Source organism: Mustela putorius, unplaced genomic scaffold (genome assembly GCF_011764305.1).
Source record: "Mustela putorius furo isolate JIRA1106 unplaced genomic scaffold, ASM1176430v1.1 tig00000196_pilon_pilon_pilon, whole genome shotgun sequence".
NCBI classification, from domain to species: domain Eukaryota; kingdom Metazoa; phylum Chordata; class Mammalia; order Carnivora; family Mustelidae; genus Mustela; species Mustela putorius.
In genome coordinates, this window is record NW_025421310.1 from 15,386,403 (window position 1) to 15,397,363 (window position 10,961).

The following is a 10,961-nucleotide window of genomic DNA, read 5'->3' on the forward strand; positions in this document are numbered from 1 at the left end:
GGGCTCAATCTCATGACCTTGAGATCATGACCTGAGCTGAAATCAAGAGTCAGACACTCAGCAAACTGAGCCACCCTGGTGCCCCTGAACCCCCACTTCTTATGTCCAAAACCAGACATTTGGGTCTCCAGTATCTGGCCTATTAGACAAAGGAACCCCACAGTCCTCTGACATCCCAATCATGACAACCACATCCATCATCTCTGCCTTCCAAGCCAAACAACAGACCCTAGTCAGTCTGACACCCCAACAAGGCCACCAGATCTATAGTGTCTGCTGCCTCAAACTAGTCAAAGGGCCCCCCATTGTCTCTTACCCCAGACCAAAGCCCCAGACCCATCATCACCCCAAAACAGATAACCAGCACTTTGGTTTCTCTAACCCCAAACTGGACAATTGGTCTGTGCCCCTGACACCCCAAATGAGATCACCACGAGTCTCAGACATCCCAATGGAATCCACCAGACCCCCAATTTCTGTTGCTCCAAACTAGTCACTGAACGTTCACCCTTTATCCCCAAACCTTAAAATGCTGGAGTCCTAGCAACTAGATACCATCTGTTTCCCCAAACTAGACCTTAAAATCCCAGCCCCCAACACCCCAACCTTGACAAGGACCCCCATCTCTAACAGCAAGAACAACCCCAGTCCTGGTCTCTCCCAACCAGACAAAAGAGTCCCTAATTTGTCATTTACCATTTGGAACTAGACCCATTGTCAACACAATGGGGTTCCTAACCCCAAACTACATAAGCAGACAGTCCCCAAACTTTAAAAATATAACTCCCCGGTCGGGGTCACCTCACACTAGCCAGTAAGACTCTCCATCGGTGTTGTCCCAAGTTACACAGCAGGACCCCCAGGCTCCGGGTCTCTAGACTAAACCACATGGCCTCTCTCTGTGGCTGTAAAGGAGACGAGAGACCCCCAGCATGTCACCTCCAGCCAAGGGGACACCTACCTTGTCCTCCCAAACCAGGGTCCTAGACTCCCAAAGTCATGCCCCCAAACTTGCCACCTAGATACCCACACCCTTTTTCTATCGCCTGAAGCTGGGTAAATGACCACTTGTCTCTGTCACCTCGAAGCTGATAATAGATCCTCTGTTTTTCTGTTACCCTAAACTGGAAACTGTTACCCCAAAATAAGACAACTAGAGGCCCCACCTGACATGTAAAATGAGGTGTAGGCACCCCCTGGCTCTGTCACTCTGTACTAGACAATAACTTCTTTTAAAAAAAAGATTTAGGGACGCCTGGGTGGCTCAGTTGGTTAAGCAGCTGCCTTCGGCTCAGGTCATGATCCCAGCGTCCTGGGATCGAGTCCCACATCGGGCTCCTTGCTCAGCAGGGAGCCTGCTTCTCCCTCTGCCTCTGCCTGCCATTCTGTCTGCCTGTGCTCCCTCTCTCCCCCTCTCTCTCTCTGATAAATAAATAAAATCTTTAAAAAAAAAAAAAGATTTATTTATTTGAGAGAGAGAGAGACATGGTTGAGGGAGCCTAAGTTGGGTGAGGGGCAGAGGGAGAGAGAAAATCTCAAGCAGATTCCCCACTGAGCTGAGCGTGGAGCTGGACAAGGGCCAATCTCATGACTGTGAGAATATGACCTGAGCCAAAATCAAGAGTTGGATACTTAACCGACTGATCCCCTCAGGTGCCCCTGTACTAGACAATTAGATCCCTGTTTCTGTCACACTAAACCTGGACCCACAGGCTCTTTAGTAATGAAGACTCCAAAACAGACGACCAGACTTTTGTCCCCTTGATGAGATACCAAGCCCTTGTTTTCCTTGCCCCAATCCAAACCTCACAACCCAAGGTCATTCAGGAGGGGGGCACAGGGAATGGGCCTCCAGTCTTGACCACCCCCACAGAAACTTCTGATTTGAGGCATCTCAATAACCCGGCATCAGAATTAGGGACCCCCAGATTAGGCCTCTGGGATGAGTCTCTCAACCTCCCACCATTCCCCCACAACCGCAGGCTGCTGACCACTTGCCTCATGGCCTCAGTCCTGGTCCTTGGGCCCCTGGCCTTGTCACCTCCAAACAAGGCAGCCTGACCACATTCCCCAGGTTCAGCAGTGTAAATGGAACGTAGTGACTGCCCACCTTGTGGGCACGAAGACCGTCTCCCTGGGGAGCACCGGCATCTCCATCAGTAGATGAAATACCCTCTACAACCCCAGAAGTGGGATTGGGAGCAGGCCTTGTTGTAGACCCAGGGGCGTGTCTGGGCCTGGGGCTCCCAGGTTTTATCTCCCAGAAGTCAGGCTGCAGACGCTCCCTCCCTGGAGAAGATCCGCAGGAAGCACTTTTCTGCCCTCTGGTGGCAGCCACTGGAAGCACACCCCTGGTGACCCGCACGGTCCCAGTGCCCAGGTACCTGGGGCTCCTCCTTGCCTGCTCCCTCCCACTTAGTTCCCAAGCACATCAGTCCTTAAGCTCCTTGTTCTGAATTTGTCTTCCCTGTCCCTACTCTCCACTCCATGTCCCTGCCTCATCCTCCCTGGCCCCATTCCCTTTAGCCCATCCCCATACAGAATCCCAAAGGGAGATTTCTGAAATTCACACCTGGCCCTGTCCCCCCACTGCTCAACACCCTTCCATAATCCACGTTACCTTAAGCTAAAATCCAAAGACTTTCTCAATGGCTTGCAGGTCCTGTGTGATCTGGTTCCAACATCCTCCCGACCACCATCTCCTACAGCTGTTCCCTTCACTCCCTTCACCCAACCTCAAGCACAGCCTTGTCACTGAGTAGGTCCCACCTCAGGGCCTTTGCACTTGCTGTTCTCTCTGGCTGGAATACTCTTCCCCTGGCCTTCCAAGGAGCAGGGTCTCATCTGTTTGTGGGACTCTTTGTCCCAGTGTGCCAGCCGGCGCGTCCTGGAGACTCAGGATACAACCCACAGATGTCACTCTATATTTTCTACCCAATCACATTTTCAAAAGTGAAGAAAAAAGTGGAAATAATAAATTTACCTGGAGGTCGCCTGGATGGCTCAGTCCACAAAGCATCCAACTCTTGATTTCGGCTCAGGTCATGATCTCAGGGTCCTGGGATCCAGTCCCGCGTCGGGCTCCCTGCTCCATGGGGAGCCTGCTTCTCCCTCTATGCTCTAATATATACATCCTTTAAAAAATGAATCTTTTAAGAATAATAATAACAGGGCACCTGGGTGGCTCAGTGGGTTAAGCCACTGCCTTCGGCTCAGGTCATGATCTCAGGGTCCCGGGATCGAGTCCTGCATCGGGCTCCCTGCTCAGCGGGGAGCCTGCTTCCTCCTCTCTCTCTCTGCCTGCCTCTCTGCCTACTTGTGATCTCTGTCTGTCAAATAAATAAATAAAACCTTTAAAAAAAAAAGAATAATAATAACATTACTTAGTACCTATTCAATGTACTACCCTTCCAACATATAACTAGTACAGAAAATTATTAGTGAGACCGTTACTACCACTGTTTCCTTTAAGTGTTTGGAATTTGGTGTGGATTTAACCCTCGAGGCACATCTCCGTAGGGGCCAACGCGTTTCAAGGGCTCCGTTGCCACAGGAGGCAGAAGGATTTCGGAGCAACACCGAGGACTCTGTGGGTGTTCCATAAAGCGCCTGCTCCATGATCAGTGAGTAGATGAGTTTTGGGGATGATCTGCAAGGCCAAAGAGGCGAAGGAATCGCGTTGCAAGGTGTTGGCGCTGTGGCCCGGCTGAGGCCGCCTGCCCACCGCTCTCTCTGTGGCCTGCGGGTTCCCTGAAATGTCATCTCCTCAGAGAGCCTGCCACCCTGCTTTGTTGTCCTGTCTGTCCAGTGTTCTCCCGGTCAGGCGCGGTCCCACATGGCAGACTCTGGTCATTACGGTAGAAGGCAGGTCTCATCCCTTCCATCTCACTCAGGGGAGAACCAAAGCCCTCACCGAAGCCGGTCCCGTCCTCCACACTCCCCCGTGAGTCCTCCACAGCCGCCTGGGCCTCCTTGCAGCGCCCTCTGCCCAGAATGTTTCCCTCCTGAGGATCTGCGGCTAGCTGCTCCTTCCCTCAGCTGCAGGGCCTCGGGGAGGCCTTCCTTCACCTGCACCTCAGCTCCAGAACTTTCTTTGTGCAGGACAGTTAACGCAGGAGGCCGTACTAGAGAAGGGGGCTGGCGTGGTTGAATCCTGGCTGGTGTCTGGGAACATGGATTCCAGGAGGCGGCTCCCCGGTGTCCTCGATACAAATGACTCAGTGTCTTCACTTGTTAACGCAGATACTGTTTAGGCTGAACACCTGCCTTCCTTTCTGGGAGTGTGAGATTTCCCTAAGCCAGAGGGTGCTTATGGGGTCACTTTCCCGCAGAGGCCAGGCACCGAGTCTCTCCTGAGCCTCCCTGGCAGCCCCCTCACTGCCGCTGCAGGAACAGAGCACAGGGTGTGGGAGGCCCCCAGGGGGACACTGGGAAGCTTGCACCTGGCTTTCTCTTGACTGCCCCCCGGGCCTTTCCCCTTCCCTGGTTTTGCTTTGTAGCCTTTCATGATCATGAATTACAGCTGTAGGTCCAACTGTCTATCTAGTCCTTCTAGCAATTCACTGAACATGGGGGGGCAGTCTGGGGCTCCCCTGGCTCACTCCCCCCCCCCAGCACTTACCACCACTTGCCATCCAATCTTGTATTTTAAAAAGTGTTTATTTGTTTATTTCAAGTAGGCTCCATGGCCAGTGTGGAGCCCAATTGGGGGCTTGAACTCACAATGATGAGATCAAGACCAGAGCTGAAATCAAGAGTTGGGCCCTTAACCCATGAAGCCATGCAGAAGCCCCATCCTCTCCTTTTTAGTCATTCATCTTGCTTATCAAACCCCCCCATCCAGAGGACCCCTCCATCTGGGTCTCTGCAGTCCCCCACACCCCTGCACAGGCTGACAGAAGACCCTGGGAGAGTATCTGCTGAATGACAGCTCTAACGGTTTTATTTCCACAGCTGGAATCCCCCACCCCACCCCCACCCCGGGGCTTGGGATAGCAGGGAGGCCTTTGACCAGGAGCACGGGGCAGTGCGGGGCAGGGGCAAGTGGGGCCAAGGCAGCGGGCTCAGGAGGCTGGAGGGTCCCCCTCACACAGGCTCCATCTGCAGCTCTTCCCCATCCACAGCCTCAGTCTGGTGGAAGGCGGCGTGGGAGCCAATCACCACGAGGGTGGCTCCTGCAGGGAAACAGGCAGTTCAGGGCGTCACTCCCTCACCTGCTCCCCACTGCCCGCCCGCCCACCTGGGCGTCCCAGAGTCTGTACTCACTCACCCAGGACCCAGAAGACGGCAGAACCTGCGCCGGCCAGCCAGAAGAAGGGGAAGGAGACACCCCCAGCCAGAGCGTACTGATGGGCTGGGGTCACCTCTCGGCCTGGGGGTGCAGATGGCATTGGGGCTGCTGTTCCAACACTCATGTCTTCTCCCCGAGGAACCCCCGACAGCCCACCAACAGTCTGGTGTAACAAGCTCCAGGAGACTCAGGATCGTCCGAGCTCCTCATGCCAAGGCCCCCCAGCCTGGGTCTCACCCATTTCTCTGATGGTCCCACTGCCCACCCAAACAGAGCACCTTCCTTACCACAACCGCCCACCCCAACCATGCTCACTGCCCTTCAGCCCCACCTCTGCTAGGAAGCTCCCCACCTCCCACTCCTCCAGACTACGGCTCTCCTGCTCCCATCCCAACTCACATACACCAGGAGTCTCAAACGTGTCACCCAAAGACCAAGTCTGATCTGTGGATGTGTTTTCTGAGTCTGCACACTGTTCCCCAAGTTGGGGCTGCTGGACTGAGCGATTTACATAAGAATATAGAGTTCTGGCTTCTTGGGGCAGGCTGGAGGATAGGGTCTGCATGCTCCAGGCGCCCCCTCCATGCCCTGTGCCTGCATGACATGCCCTCAGGTGCCAGCCCACACAATCCTCTGAAGGACCCTGACTTGGGTCTTCCTGTTTGACCCCAGCTCTTCCATATCACCACTCTGAACCTTGAGCTTTCCGTGGGTGGAGACACAGGCCCCTCTTTCTTCCCAGTGGTACAAAGGGACAGTCTGGGACCACAGGAGCCACAGACTTCAGCTTCCCTCTTGGAACAGTCCCAAGATCTTTCTGGCCCCGCCCCAGGCAGCTGTAAAGGACTGGGGCCCAGATCTAGGCCAGCGTAAGGTCGCCACCTGGTGTCCAATGTGGGTACCTGCAACTGATGCTTTCCGCAGAGAGGCGAGGGAGGATGGATGGATGGATGCGAGGGAAAGGAGGTTTAAAGGACAGGAGCCAGCTGAAGAGTTGGTTCTGGGGTATCTCTAGCTTTGAGAATACCAACCGGGGGGGGGGGGGCTCTGAGGCTGAGTGTGAGCACCTGGTGTGTCTGAGATTTTAAAGGATGGAATTAGAGGGAACCAGTGTAATCTATGCTTGGGCAGACTGGGGTCTGGGGTCTAAGGCTTGTGTTCCAAGACCAGGATTTGAAGGATCAGGGAACTGTCTGGACAGGGGCTTTCTCACCAAAAAGCACAAACTTGGACTGCAACGTGCGCAGATAGAGGATGTAGCAGGCGCCAAAGAAAACTGCCAGAGCCACCAGCAGCATGGGGGACGTCACCCTGGAGAAGGGTAGGGAAGCATTGGTCAGGCGGCTGACCACCTACACCGGAGGACAGCAGGCTAAGTCTTTGAGGCCAGGCAAGACCAGGTCACATCCGGTCCCACGGTGTCCCGGCCAGGCTGATGGGGCAGTACGAGCCGGACCCTTAGGTGAAAAGGTCTGGCCGAGCGGTGCCATGGGGGCGGGGCCGACCCGCGCGGGCTGGGCTCTCCGGTGGGGGCGCGGCCCGGCCCTGGCCAAGGGGTTCAGTGCCGAGTGGGCGAGGCACTCACACACAGTAGAGGATGAGGCCCAGGAACACGAACACGTAGTTGCTCTGGTAGTACTCCACGTTGCGAACCAGGCGCTGGCACAGCTCGCCCAGGTTGCGGGGCCGCGAGAAGCGCCGCTGGTCCACGAAGGAGCCCCAGGGCCGGATGGTCGCGCGGCGCCGCTCCAGCCACTCACGGCCGGCGCCGGACGGGATCAGTTTCGGCAGCAGGGTCCTGGTGGGCAGCCCCGGGTCAGCCGTAGACCGGGGTTGAGCCTGGATCCCCCAACTCCCCACCCCCCGAGCAAGAAGGGGGCCGTGAGGGCTGGACTCTGGGGCCCTGAGGGGGACGGGTCCGAGCCTCCTGAATGCCGGAGGAGTAGGGGGCGGCCCAGACTCCAGTGTCCTCGAATTGGAGACCAGGAGCCCAGACTCTGGTGTCTGAGGCCCGGACTCCCGGGACTCGAAGGAGGAGGGGGCGGAGGGCCAGGGCTCCCGGGTTTCGGTCGGGGCGGGGGGCTAGAGCCGGCTTGCTCACGTGGCGCTCAGCCCTTCCGGCTCGGAATCCTTCTGCGGGTCCTTCTCGGTCGCCATGTCTGCGTCCTCAGGGGTAAAACTGCTACAACGAGCCCGGCGCCCGGCTGACCACGGCAGCCCCGCCCGAGCCCGGCCCCACCCAGCGGAGCCGACGTGGCGACGCCATTCCGGAGCCGCCGGGGGCGGTGGATCTGCCGCGGAGCATTGCGGGAGTTGTAGTCCTCGTAGTGTTACGGAGGGTCTGGCTCGCGAAGCACCTTGGGAGACGCAGTCGCGTAAAGGAACGCTAAACCCCTCTGGGTATTGTGGGAATTGTAGTTCCAGAAGCGGGGCAGGTGGTGGTTGGGAGTCGGGGTGTCCTGGGAGATCTAAAGGCAGAAGCAGTCGTCCTGTACTCCCTCCCCTGCGGAGTGGGGCTCGTGAGGAACTGTCGTCCTGACTCGGGTGCATAAAAAACACCGGGGTGGGGCCCATCAATCTGCATTCCTAACAAGTTCCTAGGTAATGCTGATGCTACTGGTCCACGGACCGCGTTTGAATGGCGAGACTGTGGATAATTTGTGGAAATCTATTCCTTTCTGGAGGCGGAAGCTAATGACAGGGCCATGGTTGCTGGAGGGGTATCTGAGGTGGAGAGCAAAGCTTCCCCCCCCCCCATGCCCTTGAGCTCCCAGGGATGGAGGGGTTAGGACTAGGGACCTCGGGATACCCCCCACCCCTCAGATAGGAAGAGGGGAGTTGGGAAACGGTTGAGAATTTATTTATTTATTAGCTGGGGTGGGTGGGGGTGGGTAGCAGGGCAGAGGGGGAGGGAGAGAATTTCTAGCAAGCTCCACGCCCTATACGGAGCCCAGTGTGGGGCTCCATCTTGGAACCTCAGGATCCTGACCTAAGCCAAAATCAAGAGTCAGGTGCTAAACTGACTGGGCCACTCAGGTGCCCCCAGGTTTGAGAATTTTTGAAAGAGGGACTTGTTGTAACTGAAAGAACTGGGATTCTGGAGTCGGAGATGAAAACCTAGGCTGTGATGATCCCCCCGAACCTCAGTGTCATCATCAGGACCGTGGAAACCCTGATAGTACCCCACTCATGGGTTATGATGGTTCGGTTAAATGGTCCATGTATAGTGCTTAGAGGGGTCTTGATACCTGATATTCTTCAATAAATGGTAGTTGATGTTATTGCCATTACATCACAAATGTTTTGATTATATCTAGAGTTACACCTTCTTAAAAAAATTATTTTAAGTAATCTGCATACCCAATGTGGGGCTCAGACTCACAACCCCAAGATCTAGAGTCCCAAGTTCCGCCAGCTGAGCCAACCAGGTGCTCCTCACCTTCCTAAATTTAACAGTAATGTTAGGAACTGCTGGTCCCTTGGATGTCCCAAGGCGTGGCTGGTGTCTGAGCCATGGGCCTTTCTTTTCCCTGGTTCCCACAACCATGGCTCCCTCTCAGTTCTTGCCCCTGCCCCTGAGTGAGTAATGGGTAAATGGCCAGAATTCTAACAGGGTGCACCAGAAGAGCCTCAAGAAAGGGGTGTATGGAAGTATCAGGAAGCCTGGGCTCCCTTACCTGGACTGAAGTTTCAGGGCTGGGTGGGACAGTTGAATACTGCTGTGGAATATCCAGGGGACTCTTAACCCCAGCTGTCTTCTGAGACCCATCTCCCTTCTGGTTTGGGCTATGAGGCCTGCTGGTGGGCATTCCCATGAGGCGGGGGAGGCAGCCTCTGCCATGGGGGCTGGTACAGCAGTAAGCAGGGAGGCCCCCTGTGTGGGAAGGTCACAAGCCAAAGCTGAATGAGCCAGAGTTTGAAGATCAGATTGGCTCGATCCTGTTTATTTCCCCTTTGTCACCCCCAGGCCTTTAGTGGAATCTTGTTCAGGATTCCCACTTGGGTCTAGCTAGTTTCTGGAAATCAAAGGAGGACTGTGAGTGCACAATTAGCCCAGAGCATTAATGGGGGAGCAGCACCCGAGTTCAAAGTGATGGGGGCAGCAGAGGTGAGAAGAGCCCCCAAGAGGGAGATGAATCTTGGGGAACAGAGAGTGGGAGGCCTCCTCCTACAGCCAACCTTGGGGAGTCTGGGTTTGCTTTTGTTAGGAGAGCCGGTTGGGTTTCTTTAGAGGAGGTGCTGAGCAGTATGGGCTTTGGACAGTGGTGTCCAGAGCAAGGATATTGTGGGGAGCAGCCCTCTGAGTGGGGTGTGGGGAGTTCTGAATCAGGGGATCTCAGGAGATGGGGTCTCAGCACAGGGACAATGTGGGGGAGGAGCCCCTTGAAACTGGGATTGGGGGAGAGATGGGAGGGTCCTTGAGGCAGGGGGATGGTGGGAGATGGCAGGGAGAGGGCAGGTGGGCCCTGAATTAGGGGGATGGTGGGAAATAAGGGGGCCCCTGAAAAGTCTGTGGGAGACAGGCTCTGGCCCTGTGCTCCCTCAAGTCTGAGGCCTCCTTCCTGCCTCTTGGATCCCTGGAAGAAGTGGAGCTGGGAACGTAGGAGGACCTCAGCACAGACAATCAGAAACCTGGCTTGTGTCCCTGCTGTGTGACTTCAGGGAAGTCCCTGCCCTCTCTGGACCTCGGCTGTCTATGAGAGTACAGGTTGCCCCCAGTATCCCAAATGGAGTGTTCCTAGGAAAACTGCTATAAGCCAAAATGGGGTAAAGCAAAGAGTAGCCCCACTTTCCAGAAGTTCATGTCACTTCGCTTTGATAAAAGACCTACATTAGCACCCGTTTTCGCTAAATGAAAGAAATCCCAAGAGGACTTTCACTTTTCTGAAAAAGGCCATAAGGCCATTGGGCACTAATGTAGGTCAATGTAATTGTAGGGTACGGTGGGCATGTGCACACTCACACTCAACGTCTTGGGGTTGGTCAGAGAGTCGACCTGGAGCCAAGGGCCGCTGCAGCCCAGCCAGGAGGGCTGGAAGTCAAGGGACAGGCAACAGCCTGTGGGAATGCGGGATGACATGTGAGCTCTGGGAAGGGTATGGCCGGCTTAAAGCGAAAACACAGCCTGTGCCACCCGCAGCTATCCCTCTCCTAAGCATAAGCCCAACAGAGACGCATACGCAAGTCGTAGGAGGACACTGTTAGAAAGGTCCTAAAGCAACCAATACGTGGGACAGTGTGAGTGACTCTCACAGGGGTGCCGAGGACAAGAAGCTGGACACACACGACCACTTGCTTGTAGGATTTCATTTACACGAAGTCCCAGAACAGGTGCAACTAAAGGATGATGACAGAAATCAGAGCAGCCTCTGGTGGGGGAGGGGCGCTGGCGAGAAAGGGGCACGAAGGAACTTTCTGGGTGGGTAGAAATGTTCGGTACTTTGATCTGGGTGGTGGTTATGCACTGTAGGTTTGCTTTTAAAGATTTTATTTATTTATTTGACAGACAGAGATCACAAGTAGGCAGAGAAGCAGGCAGAGAGAGAGCGGGAAGCAGGCTCCCTGCTGAGCAGAGAGCCCGATGCGGAGCTCGATCCCAGGACCCTGGGATCGGGACCTGAGCCGAAGGCAGAGGCTTTAACCCACTGAGCCACCCAGGCGCCCCCCCCTT

The 10,961-nt window shown here is 55.4% G+C and overlaps 1 protein-coding gene across 1 annotated transcript; it reads right to left on the reverse strand.

Annotated features, from left to right (window-relative positions):
* Positions 1-4,640: 4,640 nt before the first annotated feature.
* On the reverse strand, positions 4,641-7,567 carry RABAC1 (Rab acceptor 1). Its single transcript, XM_004767734.3, has 5 exons — positions 7,392-7,567; positions 6,876-7,088; positions 6,504-6,601; positions 5,270-5,371; positions 4,641-5,174 (listed from the first exon to the last, which is right to left on the reverse strand). Exons 1-5 carry the CDS (start codon positions 7,445-7,447, stop codon positions 5,086-5,088), a joined length of 558 nt encoding a protein of 185 aa, XP_004767791.1. The 5' UTR covers positions 7,448-7,567; the 3' UTR covers positions 4,641-5,085.
* Between the last annotated feature and the right edge of the window lie 3,394 nt (positions 7,568-10,961).

What these genes read in the sequence shown, in the direction of transcription:
- RABAC1 (XM_004767734.3), bottom strand. Translation starts at nt 7,447, where the DNA reads ATGGCGACCGAGAAGGACCCGCAGAAGGATTCCGAGCCGGAAGGGCTG. An exon ending in GGCCTCATCCTCTACTGTGT is followed by an intron (nt 6,602 to 6,875) that starts GTGAGTGCCTCG and finishes ACCCTTCTCCAG; the next exon opens with GGTGACGTCCCCCATGCTGC. An exon ending in TGCCGTCTTCTGGGTCCTGG is followed by an intron (nt 5,175 to 5,269) that starts GTGAGTGAGTAC and finishes GTTTCCCTGCAG; the next exon opens with GAGCCACCCTCGTGGTGATT.